The sequence below is a fragment of the Lithobates pipiens genome, unplaced genomic scaffold (genome assembly GCF_037356315.1).
Source record: "Lithobates pipiens isolate NorthernLeopardFrog02 unplaced genomic scaffold, aLitPip1_a1.2 Scaffold_6, whole genome shotgun sequence".
Classification (NCBI taxonomy): Eukaryota; Metazoa; Chordata; class Amphibia; order Anura; family Ranidae; genus Lithobates; species Lithobates pipiens.
This window is the reverse complement of record NW_027507881.1, coordinates 9,103,457-9,129,501: the sequence shown is the minus strand read 5'-3', so window position 1 is coordinate 9,129,501 and position 26,045 is coordinate 9,103,457. Positions and strand designations below refer to the sequence as shown.

General features: G+C 42.7%; 1 protein-coding gene across 1 annotated transcript in view; it reads left to right on the top strand.

Moving 5' to 3' along the window:
- Positions 1–20,705, top strand: part of LOC143958251 (E3 ubiquitin-protein ligase RBBP6-like) — a 29,609-nt gene extending 8,904 nt beyond the window's left edge. The window contains exons 3-9 of the mRNA XM_077467769.1: positions 6,395–6,489; positions 6,572–6,659; positions 11,191–11,315; positions 11,403–11,575; positions 15,835–15,938; positions 17,719–17,849; positions 20,675–20,705. Of these exons, the coding sequence (XP_077323895.1) occupies positions 6,395–6,489; positions 6,572–6,659; positions 11,191–11,315; positions 11,403–11,575; positions 15,835–15,938; positions 17,719–17,849; positions 20,675–20,705 (747 nt within the window). The remainder of the gene's footprint in view (positions 1–6,394; positions 6,490–6,571; positions 6,660–11,190; positions 11,316–11,402; positions 11,576–15,834; positions 15,939–17,718; positions 17,850–20,674) is intronic.
- Positions 20,706–26,045: the final 5,340 nt, after the last annotated feature.

Sequence of the window (26,045 nt, the reverse complement as noted above, 5' to 3'; positions counted from 1 at the left end):
TGAAGAGCCAGTCTGAAGGACTAGCGTAGAGAGTTAGCCTGGAGGGTTGGTGAAGAGCCTGTCAGAAGGACTAACGTAGAGAGTTAGCCAGGAGGGCTGGTGAAGAGAGTGTCTGAAGGACTAACATAGAGAGTTAGCCTGGAGGGTTGGTGAAGAGAGTGTCTGAAGGACTAGCATAGAGAGTTAGCCTGGCGGGCTGGTGAAGAGCCAGTCTGAAGGACTAGCTTAGAGAGTTAGCCTGGAGGGTTGGTGAAGAGCCAGTCTGAAGGACTAGCTTAGAGAGTTAGCCTGGAGGATTGGTGAAGAGCCAGTCTGAAGGACTAACGTAGAGAGTTAGCCAGGAGGGCTGGTGAAGAGCCTGTCTGAAGGACTAGCGTAGAGAGTTAGCCTGGCAGACAGGTGAATAGCCAGTATGAAGGACTAGTGTAGAGAGTTAGCCTGGGGGGCTGGTGAAGAGCCAGTCGGGAAAGACTAACGTAGAGAGTTAGCCTGGAGGGCTGGTGAAGAGAGTGTCTGAAGGACTAGCATAGAGAGTTAGCCTGGAGGGTTGGTGAAGAGCCAGTCTGAGGGACTAGCGTAGAGAGTTCGCCTGGAGGGTTGGTGAAGAGCCAGTCTGAAGGACTAGCGTAGAGAGTTAGCCTGGAGGGTTGGTGAAGAGCCTGTCAGAAGGACTAACGTAGAGAGTTAGCCAGGAGGGCTGGTGAAGAGAGTGTCTGAAGGACTAGCATAGAGAGTTAGCCTGGAGGGTTGGTGAAGAGAGTGTCTGAAGGACTAGCATAGAGAGTTAGCCTGGAGGGTTGGTGAAGAGCCAGTCTGAAGGACTAGCGTAGAGAGTTCGCCTGGAGGGTTGGGGAAGAGCCAGTCTGAAGAAGTAGCATAGAGAGTTAGCCTAGAGGGCTGTTGAAGAGCCCGTCAGAAGGACTAACGTAGAGAGTTCGCCAGGAGGGCTGGTGAAGAGCCAGTATTAAGGACTAGCGTAGAGAGTTAGCATGGAGGGTTGGTGAAGAGACAGCTGCAGCCAGGTGGGTTGGCAGTGCCTGAAGAGGTGATGCTGGGGTCAGTAGCTGTTTCACTTTCTTTTTTCTACACAAGGGGCTACGAGTTCTTGCCTGTAAAGGGCCATTGCCTAAGATAGGTTTACATACACTTTAAGGCATTCTGAAGTGGTCTGTCAAGTGATAAGGTCAGTGATAATATTGCTTGGAGATTACACATTTGCATGCCTAAAGTACAACTGAAGTAAGAAGTATAAATCATTGACTTTTTCTCTAACAAGAAAGCTGTTCGGTGATTTTAGCAAATACTGTTTATTTTTATTTTTTTTAAATCACTTTATATTGTAAAACAAATTGTTTTAGATTTTTGTTGGCTTCTATGTTTTCAGTAGTCACTGGAGCTTTGAGTCACCTTTTGATTTGTGAGCTCTCCCAGGAACCGGTAACTTCTGGATCTCCTCCATTGGTCAGCCTAATTCTCGTATTGGTGTAGCACCCTCCTAGATAGGTGCCAGGTTAGGCAAATGTAGCTATTAGCACCACTATAATCAGTTGAGCAGCATGTGATAATTTTGGTATTTTTTGTGTTTTACTGGCTGCAGGGTTGACTGCTTCCCCCTGTCTTTCTGGAGGGTTCTGGCAGATAGTGGGCTGAGAGAGCCAAATCAGCAGCTAAATATTTATGCAGCCCTGGCTAATCTCAGATGAGGGCTGGGAGAGATCATAAATAGTGTGGGGCCAGGAACAGAGGGGATCTTGTCCGTAGGAGAAGATCTCAGCCTGAAGGGCTGTTGCCCTTCTGGGCAGTCCAAATTGTGCTTTTCTGCTGCTCATCAAGGTCCCTGCTTTGCTAGCTGGGGGGGGGGGGGGCTATTCTTCGGAAATGGAGCTTACCGAGGGGCTTCTTTTGGGGTCAGAAGACTTCACAGGAGCGGAAGCGGTGTCCTTTACGATATTGGAAGGAGGCATCCAATTATCCAAAGACATTAGTGAGTACAGACCGGAGTGCGAGATCCCAGTTACTGTGTTCTGCTCCGATCCCTCTTACATTAGAGCCCATGTTGCTTAACCACTTGCCCTCCAGGAAGATTTACCCCCTTCATGACCAGGCCATTTTTTGAGAGATGGCACTTGGTTACTTTAACTGACAATTGCATGGTCATTCATTGCTGTACCCAAATAAAATTAGAATTTTCTTCCCCCCCCCCCCCCCCCCTCCAAATAGAGCTTTCTTTTGGTGGCATTTGATCACCTCCGTGTTTTTTATTTTTTTGCACTAAACAAAAAAAAGACAGACAATTTAAAAAAAAAAAATATATATACCGGTATGCTATAAAACATTTCAAAACAAAAATTTAAAAATCTAATTTCTTCATAAATTTAAACCAATATGCATTCTGTTACATATGATTGGTTCTGGCAAGCTTTATACAAACTATGGTATATACAGTGCCTTGAAAAAGTATTCATACCCCTGGAAATTTTCATGACATTTTGTCATGTTACAACCAAAAACATAAATGTGTTTTATTGGAATTTTTTTGTGATGGGCCAACACAAAGTGGCACATAATTGTGAAATGGAAGGAAAATTATAAATGGTTTTCAATTTTTTTTTACAAATAAATATGTGAAAAGTGTGGGGGGTACATTTGTATGGCGCCCCCCGGAGTCAATACTTTGTAGAACCGCCTTTCACTGCAATTTCAACTGCAAGTCTTTTTGGGGATGTCTCTACCAGCTTTGCACATCTAGAGAGGACATTTCTGCCCATTCTTCTTTGAAAAATATCTCAAGCTCTGTCAGATTGGATGGAGAGCGTCTGTGAACAGCAATTTTCAAGTCTTGCCACAGATTCTCAATTGGATTTAGGTCTGGACTTTGATTGGGCCATTCTAACACATGAATATGCTTTTATCGAAACCATTCCATTGTAGATCTGGCTGTATGTTTCGGGTCGTTGTCCTGCTGGAAGGTGAACCTCTGCCCCGGTCTCAAGTCTTTTGCAGATTCTGATGCCCTGTACACACGATCGGACATTCCGACAAAAAAATCCAATCTGATTTTTTCCGATGGATGTTGGCTCAAACTTGTTTCGCATACACACGGTCACACAAAGTTGTCGGAAATTCCGATCTCCAAGAATACGGTGACATACAACACGTACAACGGGACTATAAAGAGGAAGTTCAGTAGCCAATAGCTTCCATCTCGTAATTTATTTGGAGCATGCATGGCACTTTGTGTGTCAGAATTGTCTACGCAAGATCGGAATTTGCGCGATCGTATTTTGTTGTCGGAAAATTTTAGATCCAGATCTCAAACTTTGTGCGTCGGAAATTCCGATGGAAAAACTCCGATGGAGCCTACACGCGGCCGGAATTTCTGACAACACACTACGATCGCACATTTTCCGTCTGAAAATCCAACCGTGTGTACAGGGCATTACAGGTTTTCTTATAAGATTGCCCAGTATTTGGCTCCATCTTTCTTCGCATCAACTCTGACCAGCTTCCCTGTCCCTGCTGAAGAAAAGCATCCCCACAACATGATGCTGCCACCACCATGTTTCACAGTTGGGATGGTGTGTTGAGGGTGATGTGCAGTGTTAGTTTTCCACCACACATAGTGTTTTTTTGCTTTTAGTCCAAAAAGCTCAATTTTGGTCTCATCTGCCCAGATCACCTTCTTCCACATGTTTGCTGTGTCCCCCACATGGCTTCTCGCAAACTGCAAACAGGACTTCTTATGACTTTCTTTCAACAATGTCTTTCTTCTTGTCACTCTTCCATAAAGGGCAGATTTGTGGAGAGACGACTAATAGTTGTCCTGTGGACAGATTCTCCCCCCTGAGCTGTGGATCTCTGCAGCTCCTCCAGAGTTACCATGGGCCTCTTGGCTGCTTCTCTGATGAATGCTCTCCTTGCCCGGCCGGTCAGTTTAGGTGGACGGCCATGTCTTGGTAGGTTTGCAGTTGTGCCATACTCTTTCCATTTTTGGATGATGGATTGAACAGAGCTCCATGAGATGTTCAAAGCTTGGGATATTTTTTTATAACCTGACCCTGCTTTATACTTCTCCACAACTTCATCCCTGACCTGTCGGGTGTGTTCCTTGGCCTTCATAATGCTGTTTTATCACTAAGGTTCCCTAACAAACCTCCGAGGGCTTTGCAGAACAGCTGTATTTATACAGAGATTAAATTACACACAGGTGGACTCTATTTACTAATTAAGTGACTTCTGAAGGCAATTGCTTCCACTAGATCTTAGGGGTATCAGAGTAAAGGGGGCTGAATACAAATACACACACCACACTTATCACATATTTATTTGTAAAAATGTTGAAAACCATTTATCATTTTCCTTCCACTTCACAATTATGTGCCACTTTGTGTTGGTCTATCACATAAAATCCCAATAAAATACATTTAAGTTTTCAGTTGTAACATGACAAAATGTGGAAAATTTCAAGGGGGTATGGATACTTTTTTAAGACACTGTATACTTTTTATATTCCAATAACGGCGCCGATCAGCGACTTATAGCGGGACTGCAATATTGTGGCAGACAGTCCGACACCAACTGACACTTTGTGTAATTTGCACTGTCACTGTACTAATGACACTGGCTGGGAAGGGGTTAAACATCTAGGGCGATCAAAGGGTTAACTGTGTGCCTAATCAGTGTTTATGTGTAAACTGTCTGCTGCTTTTACTAAGGAAAGTGATGGATTTTTTTCCCTGCTTCTGCTGTGAGTAATGTAGGGAGCATGCGTGCCCCCTAGTCGGAAGTGCAGAATCACATTTATATATATATATATATATATATATATATATATATATATATATATATATATATTTTTTTTTATACATATATATTATTATTATTATAAAGGATGTATATAGCGCCAACAGTTTATACAGCGCTTTACAATATAAAAAGGAGACAATACAGTCATAATACAATAAAATACAAGAGGATTAAGAGGGCCCTGCTCCAAAGAGCTTACAATCTAATAGGGTGGGGCAGGTGGTACAAAAGGTTGTAACTGTGGGGAATGAGCTGATGGAAGTGGTAGAAGATTTGTTTTATATATATATCTATCTATCTATATATATATATATATATATATATATCTATATATATATATATATATATATATATATATATATATATATATATATATATACGTGGTTCAGAACAGCCGCCATGTAGCAGTATGTCTGCATGTCTGCTATAGGGTGGTCCTTAAGTAGTTAAAGGGGACATTGTTCATGGTGTTGTGATTAAAATGGTATTTCTATATACCTGACAAAGACCAGCTAGAGGTATAATTAACGCAATTACAATACTCACAAAACCCTTTACTTAACACTGCAGTATTTAGGAGACAACATCAAGATTAATGTTCAGGGGTTGTCTTGTTTATTCAGGGAGGGTCTATTTTTTATATTCACCATTATCAGCCAATCATTGCATAGAACATGGGTGTGGTTAATACAGAGGTGTACATTACATATCATTACATATCATTAATTATGTCATCTGCTTTCATGAGTCACAGTCATGAGTTATGTGGCCCAGACATATTGCAACACAATTTCTTGATTTAGACAGTACAGAATAAAACTGCTTCTACAATTTATATTTTCTTATAGGTATGCTTTATAGGGAAACTGCTACAGTCTGTAAATACAGAGTTTAAACTAACTAGTAGGTTAACCCAAGTCTATCTTATATGAACTTATAAAGATGGAGTCACTCTGGTTCAGCCATATCACAACACATGGTGCCCCAGTGTAGCACAGCCCATTATTTGCTGCTGGAAGGACTGGGCTTAGATCCTTTAGGACAGTGGTCATCAACCCTGTCCTCAGGGCCCACTAACAGGCCAGGTTTTATGTATTACCTTGGGGGGGAGATGCAGACTAGAATACGGCAATCACTGAGCAGCAAATGATATCACCTGTCATGTATTTCAGTTATCTTGCAAACCTGGCCTGTTAGTGGGTCCTGAGGACAGGCCCTGAGCCCTGAGGACTGCTTTAGGAGGAATACAAGTAACTTTTTAACATTGCTGGAGTATCCCACAGTTACCCTGCACCCATCCAAATTCAAGTTTACAATAAAGAATCAAAAAAAGAATTCCCCAAGAATGATTATTGAGTCATAAGAGTAACTCAGTGTCTGGCTGCTGGTGCATCTACTGGGAAAGAACCCAGAGGCCTAAACAGCGGGCCCTTACAAGGGGGAGGACTACATTGGGAATGAGGATTGTTTGATCCGCTTGGTTGCTGATAAGGGGATCTATTAGTATTGGATTACATAGGTCTCATCATGGGCTCTTCTAACTTCCCCATGTCTAATATCTCCCCATCAACCAATTTCCCATTAACAGATTTCACGTTCTAATCTGGCTGAATCGACAGCCAGCGAAGAAGAAAAGATACGAGCTGTGATGGATCAGTCTGCCTCCTTTTACGGCTCGGACAAGTAAGTAAAATCAGAGTTTCCCAGGACTGATAGTATTAATGGTGTTGCCAATACCAACAGTTTCCTTTTTAATCCCCAACAGATGTTTGGGGAGTCCACTCCCACCTTCCTACATTTGCCACCGCTGTCTTCAGTCTGGTCATTTAATAAAGGATTGTCCTATTAAGAAGGTGAGTGGATATCTCAGACATGATGGTTACATCACATAGCTCCCTTGAGTTTGGTCTAAAGTATGGGAAGAAAAAACTATTGTTACTTACAGCATCCAATCAGATTCTTTCTTTCATTCTCACACACTACACTAGAAACAAGAAAGTGTGCAGGTGATTGGGTGCCATCAACAATGAGATCAGTAGATTCTTTGTATAGTTAGAAATTAAGCTCATTGCATCTATTGCATCTCCAGGAAGAAATGTAAATCCAGCCTCTCCAGACTTCGGTATTGTTAGCCCTTGTACACACGGCCGGACATTCCGACAACAAAATCCGTCGTATTTTGTCCGACGGATTTTGTCCGAAACTTGTGTTGCATACACACGGTCGGACAAAGTTGTCGGAAAATCGGATCGTTCAGAACGTGATGACGTTATCTGGTTACGTTGGGACTACGTTCAGGCTAGTAGCCAATAGCTTTGGTCTAGGAATTTGATCTGAGCATGCGTGGCACTTTGTCCGATCGGAATTCTCTATTCACAATTGGACAAAGTCCGATCGGATCATGTTGTCAGAAAGTTTTATAGCCCAGCTCTAAAACTTTGCCCGTTGGATATTCCGACGGAAACAGTCCAATGTAGCCCACACACAGCCGGATTATCCGACAACACTGTCCGATGGGACATTTTCCGTCGGAATGTCCGACCGCGTGTACAAGGGCTTAGTGTAATAATGGGTCCCCCATTTCCACACCTGTCATGTACCTGATAGGAGATGAGGAGGGCAACCTCTCTTTTAAGCACCCCTGAAGGTGAGGCAGGTGGTGCAAAGGGACAGGAAGAAGACAAGTGCTGGAGGATGTAGTTTGCAAAACCCCAAACTGGAGATGCCGACCAGGAAGATCCAGCGAAATGTGCAGGAGAACCAGATCAGGAGTCAGCAGGAGAACCAGCAGAAGTTAAAGGGAACTCGGGCTTCTCAAAAAGTTCAGGCTGGCAGAGCTCACTGATGATGTTAGCACACGTGAAGCAGCACTATACAGAGAAGCAGGCAGATGAATCAGCAATTAGGGCAAGTAGGCACTCGACAATGGCATAGAGCAGAGTAGGAATCAGAAGCGAAGTCACAGATCAAGCTGAGCTCAGTAACGAGCGGGCAGTGAAGTATAAAATCAGCACTAACATTGAGATAGGTCATCATAGGTTGGACTTGATGGACTTGTGTCTTTTTTCAACCTCACGTACTATGTAACTATTAGGTTGTCTGCTGCCATTGCTGACTCCAGGCATTCTGTTCTGTTTAAAATACCATAGTATGCATTAACATTGACCTCCTTAGAACCAGTCTGTCCAGGGAGAATGTTCACCTGCTGACTTGGCACCATCCACGGGGAGCTTAACTCTTCAATAAGACATAGAAGTTAAATTCAGTGCAATTTTACTTCACGCCCCTGATGACGTCCCCATATGATGAAATGCATAGGGCGGAGTTATGTGATGTGTGGCGTCATCACGCTGAGGACAGTGGCCATCTTATTGGTGATTTGTTCAGGATTTTATGATATGCATATCAGTTCTACTACCATATTTGGGGCTTGTATACAGCACCATGAAATTGTTCTTTTTGCTTTCCAGAAGTGGATTGAATATTGGAGCCAAGTTCCTTCAGGTCTCTGGTAAGAAATACGTTTGAGGCTTATGTGAAGGTGGTCCAGCTGAACCTGTGTAGATGGGTAAGGTCTGGTGGAGGCTGTGGAACCTTGTGTTTTCCTGATACTGTCAGGGCTGGTGTCATGGTTATGCAGTGATCTTCCTCTGGTTGCTTACCTCCCCTCATGTCTTCTGACTAAGAGGCCAGCCACTTCCACCTGGTGGTTTTTATAACCTCTCCTCTGAGCATGGCTCCACCCCAGGCCCTATCAGGGAACCCTATATTAACCTGTGCGCTGCAAGCCAACAGGGCTGATCAACCATTGTGTATTCCTTTGTGTGTTTAGCTTACTGTTCCTGCCGTGTGCTCTTCTGTTGTTCCGTTACCGACTTTGGCGTGTCCATGACTGTCCCTGTTAGTGTTTGCCTGTGATCCTGACCTATTGGCGTGTCCCTGACTATTCCTGTCTGCTTGTGGCCCCGACCTTGGCTTTATCCCTCACTATCCCTATCCTCCTGTTGCCTACTGTGGGTGTGAGCTGGGGGACCCTGGGGGTCGCAACCTGGAGCCAGTTGCAGCCCAGTCCATCCTCACCTCTAGAGGCTCTGGTGAACACCTGCTGGCTCTTAGACTCTGCGCCCCAGGGAATCTTACGCTCTAATCCCGGTGGGATCTGTCTCCCGTCCGCAGCAGTCAGCTGTAGGGTCCACAACCTTGCAGTGCACTCCTGATCCCTACGGTGTGCATCCGTCACCTCGCCTCAAGGTGACCTGACAGCTGGGCTCAGTCCTTCCTTCTCTGAGCTGGCCGCTCAGCTGTCGGCTAACTGCCGGCTCCTATCTCTCCACAGTTACTCAACTGTTGATGATATCCCACTCATCAGTCCTGCCTACTTAAGTTGTCCAGCTAAGAGGATCTCTGCCCTCGCCTTAGTCAACATCACAGAGACTATCTCCTGAGTTCCTGTTGAAAGACTTGCTTGGCTGACATCCCTTCTGGCTCCAGATCCTGTTTGCTGTTTTATTACGCTCATCTCTGGCTTCCTGACGTTTGGCTTGCCTGACTATCCGTTCCTGAACTCTGGTTTTGACTACGTTTGTTCTATTTACTTTTTAATAAACAAGTGTTATTTAACTGTACTTCTGTCTCTGATTTCATGGTTTCTGACATACTGGCTATTTCTGAAGAAGCGCTATTTGAACACTCGTTGTATAGAGGGTCAATATGTTTTGATAAGAGGCTATATGTGCTTACCAGTGGTGGATGGTGTGAAAGGCTAGCACTGGAGTGTTTCTCTTTCTGAACACGGAGGTGATCATGATTTCCGGACTTTCTTTAAAAATTTCATTTAGACACCATTTCTATTTAGAGTGCTGCACTTTAATACTTATATATGTTTTGAAGTTAGTTGTCAACAAATTGTGTAAGCTGCTATTAGAGATCCATGCATGTGTGTTATTGAGAATTTAACTTTAGCGAGGTGCAGTAGAGGATGTTTTTCCAGTCTTTTGAAGCGTAAGAAGGCAGTGACTTTCCCAAGCTCTATCTGTGTGAAGTACTAACACTAACGGAAAAAATAGGGAGGGTCTAGTTGGACTCAACTAACTAGTACTAAACAGGAGGAGACGACAGACGAAGGAACCAAAATCACATAGTAAACAAGTTGTAGTCTCCCAAATCCTCTACTAGATATAAGCATACTACTGAACAAAAATAATACACTCACCGGCCACTTTATTAGGTGCACCTGTTCAATTTCGAGTTAACACAAATTGCTAATCAGCCTATCAAATGGCAGCAACTCAATGCATTTAGGCATCTAGACGTGGTGAAGACGACTTTTCATGCACAACCATCTCACGGGTTTACAGAGAGTGGTGGGAAAAAGAGAAAATATCCAGTGAGAGGCAGTTGTGTGGAGGAAATGCCTTATTGATGTCAGAGGTCAGAGGAGAATGGGACGACTGGTTTGAGATAATAGAAAGGCGACAGTTACTCAAATAAGCACTCGTTACAACCACGGTATGCAAAATACCATCTCTGAACACACACCACATCAAACCTTGAAGCAGATGGGCTACAGCAGCAAAAGACCACACCGGGTGCCACTCCTGTCAGCTAAGAACAGTAAACCGAGGCTACAATTCACACAGGATCACCAAAATTGGACAATAAAAGATTGGAAAAACGTTGCCCGGTCTGAGTCTCGATTTCAGCTACAACATTCAGATGGTCGGGTCAGAATTTGCTGTAAAAAACATGAAAGCATGGATCCATCCTGCCTTGTATTAACGGTTCAGGCTGTTGGTGTAATGGTGGTGGGGGATATTTTCTTGGCACCGTTTGGGCCCCTTAGTACCAATTGAGCATGATTTAAACGCTACGGCCTAACTGAGTATTGTTGCTGACCATGTCCATCCCTTTATGGCTACAGTGTCCCCATCTTCTGATGGTTCCTTCCAGCAGGATAATGCACCATGTCATAAATCATCTCACCACTGGACAATGAGGTCACTGTACTCCAATGGCCTCCACACTCACCAGATCTCAATTCAATAGTGCTCCACACTCACCAGATCTCAATCCAATAGTGCTCCACACTCACCAGATCTCAATCCAATAGTGCTCCACACTCACCAGATCTCAATCCAGTAGAGCGCCTTTTAATTTCCAACACCTTGTTGTATCTATGCCATGAAGAATGAAGGCAAAAGGGGGTCCAACCCGCTAATAGCAAGGTGGTTGGTGAGTGTATGATGCAGTTGGATAAAACATAGAAAATTCATGTAAATTGGACAAAACACACACTGCTGGGATATTAACCACTTTTTAGAGAATGTTATGGGTGTTAGCTATATTCACATTTCATGTGTACTAAATGTGTTTCCTCCTTTACAGAAGTCTCAAACAATGAAAAAGGCCACCGGGATCCCACGGACTTTCTTGAAAGAGATTGATGATCCCAATATGACCGGAGCCATGCTTTTAAAAACTGGAAAATATGTCATTCCCATCATTAGTGCGTGAGTGTCCCAATTACCATGCATGACAAGGGGGTAAGGGGTTTGGTAAGCCAGTGTTCTTCATCACCTGTTTCTCTTATATTACAGTGAGGCATATGCTATAAAGAGAAAGGAGAAACCTCAGTTTCCTCCAGTAGAGCCATCATCCTCTCCTGAAGAGAGAGAACAAATAGCAGACAAGGTGGTGTGTCTCCTATGTAAAGACATCATGATTGATGCAGCCTCTGTCCCCTGTTGTGCAAACAGCTTCTGTGATGACTGTGAGTGCTTCTGATTTTCAATTTTTGAACTTTACTTAAGCTGAAGTTATAGCTGTAGAATTTTGTTAGAAAATTGTTGCTTTCAGAACTTCAGAATTTAAGACTTAAATGGACGATTCAAGAATTGCTTTCAACCAAAATTGAAGGAAAAGAATGGAAAATCTTTTTGTTGAATCTAATGAAAACCAACAAATTTCTAACAACTGGATTCACTCCAGATGAAGAAAGATTGCAACTAGTCAAATACACATAAAGTTGTTAAAGTTGATCCAGAAGCCAAACATTTGTTCTACCAAAATTGAGATATTGACATGATACTCAAACTAAAGGTCCTTCAAAATTAGTTGAGCCCATGAAGACCACATCAGATGATTTTTCTTCTTTATCGATGCAAACGTTTGAGTACATTTCTACAGGTGTAAGGCCAGCATAATGCCGTGTACACACGGCTGGACTTTTCGACAGCAAAGGTCCGACGGAACGAATCCGTCGGACAATTCGACCGTGTGTGGGCTTCATTGGACCTTTGCTGTCGAAAAATCTGATGGACTTTAGATTTAGAACATGTTTCAAATCTTTCCGACGGACTCGAGTCCGGTCTAAAAATCCATTCGTCTGTATGCTAGTCTGAAAGACGAAAACCGACGCTAGGACAGCTATTGGCTACTGGCTATGAACTTCCTTATTCTAGTCTGGTCGTATGTCATCGCAGTCGAATCCGTCGGTCTTTGGTGTGATTGTGTCCGATACTACGAAAGTCAGTCGAAAAGTCAGTCGAAAAGTCCATCAAAGTCAGTCGAAAAGTCAGTCGAAAAGTCCATCAAAGTCAGTCGAAAAGTCAGTTGAAAAGTCCATCAAAGTCAGTCGAAAAGTCAGCCGAAAAGTCAGCCCAAAAGTCAGCCCAAAAGTCTGACGATAAGCCTGTCAATAAGTCCGACGGAATTCAGTCCGTCGAAAAGTCTGGTCGTGTGTACACGGCATTAGCCTACCAAGAATGGTAACTCTTGGTCAATGGGAATTACTGACAGTGGGCTCTATTCACAATAGCAGATCACATGCGGCATTTAAGTGTTTTCCCAAATACTGCATGCGATCCTAAAAATGTCAATTTACTATTGTTTTATGCCGGGTCTGGTATGAATTTCGAAGGGAACCTCCACACCAATTTTTTTTTTAATGGCGTGCGGTACCCCCAAAATTCCATTTGGGGTCCCCCTCAAAATATCATACTCATTCACAGAGGGGTAGGCTGGGATATTGGAGCCCCTTTATTAAGGGGAGGAACCCACGCCATTTTTTTTTTATTTGTGCATGGAGATTCCCATCAAAATCCATACCAGACCCAAAGGTCATAAAGCAAAAACACTTGGTGAATAGGGCATAAAACATTAGTTAAAGTCAATAAATGCATGCAATAAATAAGTATTGGTTTCGGCATGCGATATTTAAGGAACCGGAAGCCACCAGCATCCTTAACAACCAGTAAACAACATGGTTGTTAAGGAGTGGGCCGCCACTGCATCCTCAACAACTGATGAGTCATCAGCTGTCAGCAGATTTCCCCACTGACCGCCGATTTAAAAGAAAAACAGTGTGCCCCCCCCAGGCCCTTTGGGTCTGGTATGAATTTCAAGGGGAACCTCCACGTCAAAATATTTTTCAAAATGGCGTGTGGTCCCCCCCAAAATATCCTTTGGGGTCCCCCTCAAAATATCATACTCATTTACATGGGGGGGAAGGCTGGGATATCGCGGTCCATTTGTTAAGGGGGGTTCCCATCAAAATCCATACCAGACCCAAAGGGCCGTGTATAATTAGGGGGGGACCTCATCCCATTATTTTCTGTATTTTCCATTGCTGGCAATTCTTTTTTTTTTTTACATTCAGCTGTCAGCAGGGAACCCCACTGAAAGCTGGTGACTTATTTGTTAAATAAGGACGTGGAAGCTGCCAGCTCCCTAACAACCGTGCTGTTTACTGGTTGTTAAGGACACCGGAGGCTGCACGCTCCTTGACAATCAGCTATTTACAGTGTTTGTTAAAGAGGAACTGCAGTCTGCTCACATAATTTGTAATAAAAACATATTTGCCATTCTGAAGCTTCCCTCCAACCACTTTGCATATTATTTTATATTTACTGGGATTCTGTACTTGCCAAATATGCTGCAGAAATCTCCCCCCTTTCCCCACTGATTCTGGCTGCATCCATTTTAACTGTGGGCAGCTGAAGCTTGCTGCCTGTTCACTTCCTGGATTTACACAGACACACCTCCAACTCTGCAGTTCTTATTGCACCTCTTATGACTCATCCCGCCTCTCTTACTGGCAAACTCTCAAATGAGTGAGAGAGAGAGAGCTGTGCATGATGTCATAAGCCTAGGCTAATGACCAGACAAGAAACAGAAAGTGGGCTGTATAAGGGATTTGCTGGCATAAAAAAATGTTTTACTATCCAAAGCTAAAACTACAAGGACAGAAGATTTAATAGATGGAAAGTTGAAAAAATGACTGACGGTCCGCTTTAAGGACGCCGGCTACTGCCAGCGAAAAATTGAAGCAGGCTTTAACTACTAAAATACTGCATGACTTCATAAAATAGCGCATGCGGTATTTTAGTAGCGTTTTTTAGTGAATGCCAAAAAAACTTTTTGAAAAACGCTGTGCGGTATCTTACTGTATATTCAGATGTGGTAAGATACCGCTTTGTGAATGGAGCTGTCTGACATGATACTCAAACTAAAAGTCTTTTCAAATTAGTTGCATCCATCAAGGCGCCATCAGATGTTTTTTTTATACTTTCTTGTCCAAATGTACAAATTGAATTCTACAGATGTGAGGCCATCATTAGTCTACCAAGAATGAGAATTGTTGGCCAATGGGAATCAATGACGTTGATGAGGAGTTCCCTGTAGCCCCAGAAAACCACTTGGATTCCAGCTTTTGTTTTTTGTTTTTTTTCTAAATTAATATCAGAAGTAAAATTGATCAACTGGGCGACCGATGTACTTTTCTTTTGATAAAGCCTTCATACATATGCCTCACGTCTCAGATTGTTCCATAGTTGGAATGTAAAGAACGGTTGTTAATTACCACTTTGTGGGTTGTACCTGATAGTTTGGGGTAGAGCAGAGTCATACTAAAGCCCCATACACACTATCAGTTTTTCTGCTGATATAAAAATGGGAAAGTCCTGTTGCGCAACACTCTTGCTAAATAAAAAATAAAAAATGAATAAGGAATATAGGAAGCTGCTCACATATGAAAGTGTTCTTAGCACTCTAAATAGAATTATAAGGGGTGTTTTTATGTGGCGCTACCTAAGTGAATACTAATAAAGTAAAAAATTTAAAAATTACCTAAATTAAATAGATACGATTATAAATAAAATATGTGAATTTATCCAACCTATCACAATAATGAAAAATATAATAATAAAAAGCAGCAATAAAATGCATAAACAACAATTCCTCTAAATATTAAAGTGCATCAGCAATAAATCTTAATTATAAAAATTCATGTGACAGTGCAACTAGTGAGAGCACACCTAGCATAATGCTGTCATGCTTCTATTATATTAAATAAATAACAAGTGCTTAAAAATCCAGAAATATATCAAAGAAAATAATAAAAAATATTCAACACTGGTGCATGCAATCTGCGGTTAACGTGGATTTATCCACTTTTGTATATGAATATTTTTTATTATTTTCTTTGATATATTTCTGGATTTTTAAGCACTTGTTATTTATTTAATATAATAGAAGCATGACAGCATTATGCTAGGTGTGCTCTCACTAGTTCCACTGTCACATGAATTTTTATAATTAAGATTTATTGCTGATGCATTTTAATATTTAGAGGAATTGTTATTTATGCACTTTATTGCTGCTTAGTAGCCTGATTATTATATTTTTCAGTATTGTGATAGGTTCGATAGATTCACATATTTTATTTATAATCGTATCTATTTAATTTAGGTAATTTTTTAATTTTTTTACTTTATTAGTATTCACTTAGGTAGCGCCACATAAAAACACCCCTTACAGTTTTTCTGCTGAGTTTTCCTTCAGATTTACCAAAACCATATAATATGAGGTCAAACCTTAGGAGTTTCAATTTGTATGCAATCAGGCAGGCCCTTCTACTACATGGTTTTGGTAAACCTGAAGGAAAAAAATCAACAGAAAATCTGATAGTGTGTATGGGGCATAAATGTGTATTGTCTCTCAGAATTTAATTCCGTATTTGTTCTGCCATAGGTATCCGCACAACTCTATTAGAATCAGAAGAGCATGAATGCCCGGTGTGCCATCAAAAAGGAGTTTCACCGAACAGCATCATCGCCAACAAGCTGCTGCGTCAGGTATTACAAAACTTTCACCAGCTACAAATTTGACATTAGTGTAACAATTGGTGGGTCCAATTTTTTGGGGGGAAAAAAAAACTCATGCAATGGGATTTGGACATTTAGTAGGAATCTAAAACAGATATTGTTTCCAGATCTTGGACATTTGAAGTAACCCAAACCCACAACACCTCTCCAGACCTTCTCCTCTTATTGCCTATGGACAAACAGAGTGTCGGCTCAAAGAAGCTCATCTCCGCTCACCATTGAGGAGAATAGATCAATGGAACCCACTCTACAGTCCCTGCTCTTCCAGGTACTTTTATTCAACCATCAACAATGCAGCTGCAACCATGATCCTTGAGACCAGGCCATTTGTGGTGAAACGCATTAAGGAAGTGGTGGTTTTTGGGTCGAGACTTCATGGTTGCAGCTTTATTGTCGATGTTTAAGTAAATGTACCTGAAAGAGCAGAGAGTTGAGTGTGGCTCTCATTTATCAAAAATGTAGAATATTGGCAATTTGTTGATATATAGCATGTCATGAATATACATTTCTACACAGCGGTGCCAATTACGGTGACTCCTTAAATGTTCCTTTTTCATAAACAGTGGCGGCTGGTGCTCAAAGTTTTTGAGGGGGCGCAAACAAAACTGAAAAATACTGAACTCCACATCAATTGCAGCCTCACTGTGCCCATCAAATCCAGCCACTGTGCCCATCAAATCCAGCCACTGTGCCCATCAATTGCAGTCATTGTGCCCATCAAATCCAGCCACTGTGCCCATCAATTGCAGCCACTGTGCCCATCAAATGCCGTCATTGTGCCCATCAAATGCAGCCATTGTGCCCATCAAATCCAGCCACTGTGCCCATCAATTGCAGCCACTGTGCCCATCAAATGCCGTCATTGTGCCCATCAAATGCAGCCAATGTGCCCATCATATGCAGCCACTTGTGCCCATCATATTCAGCCACCTGTTCTACACAGCGGTGCCAATTACGGTGACTCCTTAAATGTTCCTTTTTCATAAACAGTGGCGGCTGGTGCTCAAAGTTTTTGAGGGGGCGCAAACAAAACTGAAAAATACTGAACTCCACATCAATTGCAGCCTCACTGTGCCCATCAAATCCAGCCACTGTGCCCATCAAATCCAGCCACTGTGCCCATCAATTGCAGCCACTGTGCCCATCAAATGCAGTCATTGTGCCCATCAAATCCAGCCACTGTGCCCATCAATTGCAGCCACTGTGCCCATCAAATGCCGTCATTGTGCCCATCAAATGCAGCCAATGTGCCCATCATATGCAGCCACTTGTGCCCATCATATTCAGCCACCTGTTCCCATCATATGCAGCCACTGTGCCCACGACCCCCCCACTCACGGCTCTGGCAGAACCTAGCACCCAACCTCCATCCTCCATGCATCTCTGGGGCAGCACCCCCCCCCCCCCCCGCGACTGCGGCTCTGGCAGCACCCCCCCACCAGCCTGGCTCTGGCAGCACCAATAAAACCACACCCCCACGATTGCAGCTCTGGCAGCAACGAAGCCCCCTGCACGCGAGGCTCTGGCAGAGGGGACTTACCGCAGCAGCTCCTCCACTCCTCTTCCTAAGTGCGAGGCATCCAATAGGGTGGCCTGGAACTTTGGCAAATCAGGAAACAGGTCTGCCTCCCTGCCTTGTATTATGTAGATCTTGTGCATTAAACGGTAATTTCTTTTGTAGCTAAATGCATAAATATATGTCCAAATGTGGTGGGTACTATTCTAGACCCAAGAAATGTCTCTCTTTTAGTTCATTGAGAACTTTAACAACAAAGGTCAACAACGGTCAACAATGGACAGCCCAATCGCCAACTACTCAGAGGCTTCCCTGGTAAAGCCTTCTACTGTGCCACCAAGACCGGAACTGGAGAGAGCATCATGGTAAGTCTTTATGTCTTTTTTAAACGTTTTATAGTGTCTCTATTACTTTCACTAGGACAGGATGCCATTTAGTTAGCTGAAGCAATAAATATGTTTTCTATTTTTTATCAGAAAATTGTCAAGGGGGTCTCCAAACTATTCAGTATGAAGGCCACACTGTACTGTATATATTACAAACATTGGTGGTCCACGAAAAAAAAAAAAGACTGTTTTATTACTGGATGAGAAAAATGGAAATTAACGAACCCACGCCAAGAAATAACTTCATATCAGAAGCCCCCAGTGCCAGATTACCAAATAGACAGAGTAGGTATTGGCCTATGGCCCCCACGCCGTATAAGGGCCCCACCACAATGGATAAAAATAATATTGATTTGATCTTGAAAGAAAATGACAATGAAGCTTTCTTAAATTGCTTACAAAAGATAGAAAAAATGTATCAACGCAAAGAAATGAAAACTTTACTTTAAAGACATCGCATTAATGTAATGAATCCAATAACAACCTAAAGTACCGTATTTATCGGCGTATAACACGCACCCCAAGTTTAGGAGGGAATTTTAAGGAAAAAAACGTACATTTAAATGCCCATCAATGCAGCCTTATCAGTGTCCATCTGCAGCCTTGTGTCATTGCAGCCTCCCCAGTGTCCATCTGCAGCCTTGTGTCATTGCAGTCTCTCCAGTGTCCATCTGCAGCCTTGTGTCATTGCAGTCTCCAGCATAGATCTGCGTATAACACGCACACACAATTTTCCCCTGATTTTAAGCGGGGAAAAGTGCGCGTTATACGCCGATAAATACGGTACATAAAGCAGAGATATCGGGTTCACATTAGTTTGTCTCTTAAAAGCTCATCTTCTTTCAGCTTGTAAAAAATGCCGATGCAACCTATGTCCATGTAATGTACAGTAGTGATGTCATCTCCATTCAATGGCCAACGTGCCGATGTAGTTCAGTGTTACCCCACTAGAGCGCACGCACAAGAATCCTGCGAGGGGGGCCCCAAGATTTCAAATGCCTAGGGGCCAATTTTGTTTGGAAAACCTGACTACATCTTAACGACTTGGCACCCGCCATATAACAAAATGACACTGGAAAAGTGGTTGCGATATCCTGACCGGACATCATATGACGTCTTTCAGAATATCAAGCCGCTGAGCACCCCCGCATTGTGGCGATCGTTGTTGCGGCGTGTCAATCTGACACACCGCAACTACAATCTAGGTAAAGAGTCTCTGACAGAGACTCTTTACCACGTGATCAGCCATGTCCAATCAGGGCCGATCACAATGTAAACAGGAAGAGCCATTGATCGGCTTTTCCTCACTCGCGTCTGATAGACGGCTGTTCTCCTGACAGGGGGTCTGCGCTGATTGTTTATCAGCACAGCCCCCCCTCGGATGCCCGCCCATGACCACCAGGATGCCGCCAGGACCACCAGGGATGGCCACCACATTGGACCACCAAGTGTGCCACCGTAGACCACCAGGGAAATGCCAATCAGTGTCCAGGCAGCTGCCAATCAGTAAAACCAAAAAATACCAAGTTGTACCGGCGCTCAACCTCCCCCTTGCTGTGCTTGAGGGTCCGCTGCAATCCCAATCCTAGTCCCCCCCCAGAAAAAACAGGCTGCCAATCAGTGCCCAAGTAAAATGCCTGCCAGTGGCACCAGTGATGCCTATCAGTTAAATCTATCAGTGCTAGCCATTAGTGCCCATCAATGCCCATCAGTGCTGCCTTTCAGTGCCCATCAGTGCCGTCTATTAGTGCCACCCAAATAGAAACCGCAGAGGTGATCAAATACCACCAAAAGAAAGCTCTATTTGTGGGAACAAAATGTTACAAATGTATTTTGGGTACAGTGTTGCATGACCGCGCAATTGTCATTTAAAAAGTGACAGCGCTGAAAGCTTAAAATTGGCCTGGGCAGGAGGGGGAGGGGGGGGGGGGGGGCTGAGTGTATGTAAACCCTAAACAGAATTTTCAGTATGTTTGGCATCATGTCTCAAGTTTACTGAATCTGCTGCAAAAGTTTCCTATCTGGAGACCTTGCCAGTAAGAGCATTTCCTGTTGCCGGATGACAAGACTAAGCCACTGCCCCATCATTAGAAGATATGCTCCTTCAGTTAGCCATCGGTCTATCAGATATATCAGAGAGGCAGCCCAATGGCCAACTGAAGGCGCATTTTCGGCAGGCCAACAATGTGTTACTCCATTGGAGGGAATCTACGCTTACTTCTTCCCATGGTGAAAGGGGCTAGAATGTAAGGGAAAGATCTACCCTACAGTGATACTGAAAGCTACAAAGATGTTAAAGTGGTTGTAAACCCTTACAAACCACTTTGACCTACAGGTAAGCCTAGATTAAGGCTTACCTGTAGGTCCAAGAAATATCTCCTAAACCTACACGGTTTAGGAGATATTTGCCCGAAGACAGGCACCGCTGTCTACGGCGCATGTGCCGTAGACAGCGGCGCGCAGGCGCACTGAGCGCGGCATTTCCAACAACGGAGCTGCCGCGCGCGTCGGCTCCCGTGCGCATGCGCGGGAGTGATGTCATCGCGGCTCCGCCGAATGACAGCGGCGGAGCTGCGAGACCCCACCAAAAAGATGGATGCGCCGGACTACAGGGGACAGCAGTGACATCGCTGACTCCTGTGTCAGGTAAGTGACACATAATGGGGTAGTATGCGATGCATAGTAGTCCATTATGCTTTGCCTTTGCAGGGAATGAAAGAGGAAGTAAACCCATCAGGGTTTACTTCCTCTTTAACCCCCTCCACACTTTATCCAAAAACTTAATTTTTTAAATCATTCATTAGTCTACAAATGCCTGTTAATGTTGGAGAATAGGACTTTAAAGTAAACCTTAGCTTTGCCCATGTAGGACAATGCAACAGTTTCACATTAAAGTCATACTAAACACACACACACAGTGTATAATTTACATGTTCCCTTCTCTTTCAGTATATGGATGATGGCACTGTAATTATTTTAATATTAAAAAAAATCTAAGTACCTTTTTCCTAATGGATATCCAGCTGTCACATGGCCCAGCTCTCTCCCAGCCTGTCTGCAAGGAAAGATAAGCAGGAGGAGCTTCTAGTCCTCTGCTGCTGGTCACATGTTCAATAAAAAATAAAAAAAGACAGCCTTTGGAATACAGAGTAAAAATAAGTAATTCATATCAATAAACCCTTTTAAATTGTCATACAAATATATATTTGAAATCAAATCATTATTATTTTGTTGGCCAATTACATATTGTGTCCCGCCCTTTCAGCCTGTGTCTTATAATAACAGGGAGGTGAAGCCTCCATCAATCAAGATGTGATATCCCACCCCCATTGTGTTTAGCTGGTTAGTGGGCATGGAATAGAAGGAGAGAGGGAGGGAGGGAGTGGGCTGTCATTTACCACGGTGTATACGCCCACATGTGTGACTCTATAGTCACATGGGCTGTTAAGATGTGATAGCGAGGAAATGCTCAGAATAGATACACACTGAAAACATGTGCAGAGCTGCCAACACTGCTCTGCAAAATCCCTATCACATTGTTATCTAGAAATGCAGACCAAACTGAGCGTGCGCAGAGTGCCTCCTAGTACCCTGTACTATCAGGAGATGGATTGGGGACAGAGGAAGAAAGGGAGGATCAGAGAAGTCAGGATCAAACAGCCTTTTTACACAATGTGCAGGATTAACCCCTTAGGTACCACAGTGAGTATAAGCATGCTCTACTGCATATACTGACTGATTTTACTGATGTGGGTTTAGTAACACTTTAAAGAAAACCTGATTCTTTCAATTGCATTCAATTTAACCACTTACCGACCGGGTGATAGCCGAAAGACAGCTACAGCATAGTCGTGTTTTTCTGGGAGGACGTCCATGGACGTCCTCCCAGAATCTTGCTCTCACGCGCCCCCTTGGGGCGAGCTCCCGCAAACATCCGTGACCGTGTCCGGAAGACCCGGCACATCATGGATTGCGGTAAACAGCCGCTGATAGCGGCCGTTTACCACGTGATCACTGCGTCAAATAACGGAGCGATCACTTGTAATCGGTACAGTGCGAGGGGAGAGGGAGAGAGATTGCAGCAGCGCTGTGGGCTGGATGTGTAGTGCCCACAACGCTGCTCTGTGCCAATACTCTGCAATACCATGTCCATACTGTGCAATACTCTGCCAATACTCTGCAACACTGTGCAATACTCTGCCAATACTCTGCAACACTGTGCAATACTCTGCCAATACTCTGAAACACTGTGCAATACTCTGCAACACTGTGCAATACTCTGCCAATACTCTGCAACACTGTGCAATACTCTGCCAATACTCTGAAACACTGTGCAATACTCTGCCAATACTCTGAAACACTGTGCAATACTCTGCAACACTGTGCAATACTCTGCCAATACTCTGAAACACTGTGCAATACTCTGCAACACTGTGCAATACTCTGCCAATACTCTGCAACACTGTGCAATACTCTGTCAATACTCTGAAACACTGTGCAATACTCTGGAACACTGCAATACTCTGCCAATACTCTGCAACACTGTGCAATACTCTGCCAATACTCTGCAACACTGTGCAATACTCTGCCAATACTCTGCAACACTGTGCAATACTCTGCCAATACTCTGCAATAAATTTTAACAGAAATAAAGAATTTCTTTTTTTTCAGTGGTGATTAAATACCACCAAAAGAAAGCTCTATTTGTGTGAAAAAAGGGACAACAATTTCATATAGGTACAGTGTTGCATGACTGAGTAATTGTCATTCAAAGTGTGAGAGCACCGAAAGCTGAAAATTTCTCTGGTTAGGAAGGGGGTTTAAGTGTCCAGTGGTCAAGTGGTTAAACCTATTGATTGTTTTCTTGTTAAAAAAAAAAACTATTGATTGTTTTAATGTTATTTTGTTTCTCTTGGACTAAACCTGCATTCTTCGTATCCAAATTAAGGTCCATGTTAATTTGTTCAAAAGTAAATGCATACCTGAGGAAGAGCCACACAAAGGAGCGAGATAGATCTGAATCGTACCATAGGAAGATTCACAAAGAGGAGCAAGATTGCATTTCTAGATCACGTTCTAGATGCCATTCACCTAGATTCCACCACTTCGGCGATAGATCTGAATCATACTGGAGGAAGATCCAGACAAATAAGCGAGATTATTATTCCATGTCACGTTCCAGATGCCATTCCCCTGAATACCGTTACTCCGTTGATAAATCTGAATCATATCGGAGAAAGTATCTAAGAGAGAAGGAAAATTACAATTCTGGATCACATTCCAGATGCCATTCCCCTGGACACCGCGGCTACACCCATAGATCTAGATCATACCAGAGGGAGGTTCACAGAGAGAAGCCAGATTATTATTCCAGGTCTCGCTCCAGATACCATTCCCCTGGATATCCCCGCTCCAGAGATCATTCTCAAGTCCACAGAGAAGACCAATCATTCCATCCCAGGTCACGTTCTCCGAGAGATTCTTGTAGACACCGCAGCTCCAGAGAGAAATCTTCATACAGAAAACCCCACCACAGATCAAGCAGATCTTCGAAGAAGGGAAAAGAGAAGAAGAGGCGTGAGAAACGCAAACAGAATAGTAAGGATGAAGCTGGCCATCAAGTTGCAGAAGCCGAGGCCACCGGGGCTTCTAAGTGACATTGCTTATATCGGTTATTGCTGCCTCATCCAAGATATTACCTGCAAGCCATATTGAGATAAACAAACAGGACATTGTCACCAACAGAAGGTTGCTTGTGTCTGTTGTGGACATTTAAGTGTACTGTTTATTTATCTAAATATGGTGCATTGGGGATATCTCATATAGGTTTTGGTGGCACCATCTGCCATTTCACTACAACACCCCCCTATGACCGGGTCTCATTTCTATACGGAGTGCGCTGGACTCTTTATATATCAACTTATTGGCTGCCTTCACCTTGTGAGAGTTCAAAGACAAAAAAATTGCATTGCTCTAAGTCCCAAACTTTCTTCTTGTGTCCTTCACCGTTCCGGGTTCTGGTTAACAGAGAGCTCATCCAACTCCAACCAACATGGCTGGGTGAAGTACAAAACCACACTCTATAAAAGTCATCCCATTAGATTTAATCAATGTAGCCAACTTCCCACACAATCCCTAATCTAAGCCCCCCCCCCCCGAATAATTTTACCCCAAATCGAGGTGAAGTGCATCAGTTAGCCCTTGTACACACGGTCGGAGATTCCATTGGAATGTTTCCTATCGGACCGTTTTGTCGGATATTCCGACTGTGTGTGGTCTGCATCGGACTGTTTCCGTCAGAATATCCGACGGACCAACTTTTCCAACTTGCCGGTAAAATTTTCCGACAAAATGCTCCTATCCGACATACTCCGGTCATGTGTAGCCTACTCCGACGGACAAGGTGCCACGCATGCTCAGATCAAATTCCTAGACCAAAGCTATTGGCTACTAGCCTGAACGTAGTCCCGTCGTAACTAAATAACGTCCTCACGTTCTGAACGATCGGATTTTTCGAAAACTTAGTCCGACCGTGTGTATGCAACATCACTTCCGGACCTCTTCCGGAATTAATCCGTCGGAATTACTCAGACGGATTTGGTTGTCGGAATCTCCGACCGTGTGTACAAGGGCTAAGAGTGGCTTAGGATGGGGGAGTGTGTCGGAAGTTGACTACATTGATAAAAATCCAATTGGATGACTTTTATGGAGTGCAGTTTTGTACCTTATCCTTGCCTCCACCTTGTTTAAGGACTTCCAGCCTTCATCTGGAAACAAGAGCAGCCTTTTACAAGAAAATGCACAAATGTACAAAGAATATGCAAAAATAACACAGTGCTAATACCTTATCCAAGGTAGCTATACTATGGGGTAACACATGTAAATCAAAGTTATAGTCAAGGTAAGGGCATTCTTATACTGAAAGGCAGAATATACAATATCAACTGCCATGTACATAACTATATACCTTAACTATATACTGTAATATAGCTATAATAATATAATATAAATAGTATAACTATATAGAAAAACTATATGATATACCTATAATAATACAATAACTATATAGAATACATACATCACTATAATAATATCATAAATATAGTATAATATAACCAAAATAATTTAAAAACTACATTTAATAACATACATAACTATAATTAATATGAGAAGTATAATATAAACAATATAACTATAATACAATAATAACAATTGACTATACATTTAAGCAATAATTATAAAATGATATATAAAAAAACGAAATACAATAACCATAGTTATTATTAATGTCTTTAAAGTCATTGATGCAACTTTTTTTTCCACTAAATCGCCCTGCATTTTAGAAAATGAAATGAGTGGCCCTCGAATACTGCAGGGAACAAGGAGGACGCCAATACGTGAAGATAATAATGAAATCACTCCAATGCCACATACAGTTATAAACTGGCGGAGGTACAAACCAGAAAAAAAAAGCTTGGCCGGACTTTAGAGGCAAATTAGATACTTAATAGCATAAAAGCATACATTTTATTGATGAACAAAATTTTAAAGGCATGCCACATCATGCAACAATACAAATATATGCACAGATATGTGAAGGCAATGGTAATTCCCCCCAGATTGCCACAATGATAAATAAATGCATCCCTGTGCGTCAACGCGTTTCACTTTCTGCTTCCTCAGGACACACAAAAGGACACAAATTGACGCTCGCTGCATAGATGAAAGAAAAAAGATTGTATTATGCATATAATGCTCAACATTTAACTATTGCAGCATATTCATACATATTGCATCTATTAGAATATATGTTCACCTAGCCTGGGAAAATAAGAGTAAGAAAAGGAAGGGGGAGGGGAGGGTACATATATATATATATATATATATATATGTATATGTATATGTATATGTATATGCACTTAACACTACAGATTAATAATGCGTAAATCATACGTATATATGTGACCGCATGCACATTTACTGAAATATACTAAGTGTACGAATTCCCTTTTTTGGGGGTAATTTAGATACTATTATGGGATATTTCGCATTTCAGCAACAGGGCAATGCTTGGCTGGTCTCGTTTTTTGCCCCGGCGCTCACCCAGGAAGTTTTCCCTTTTGCGCACTTATTCTCCCTGGCTAGGTGAACATATATTCTAATGGATGCAATATG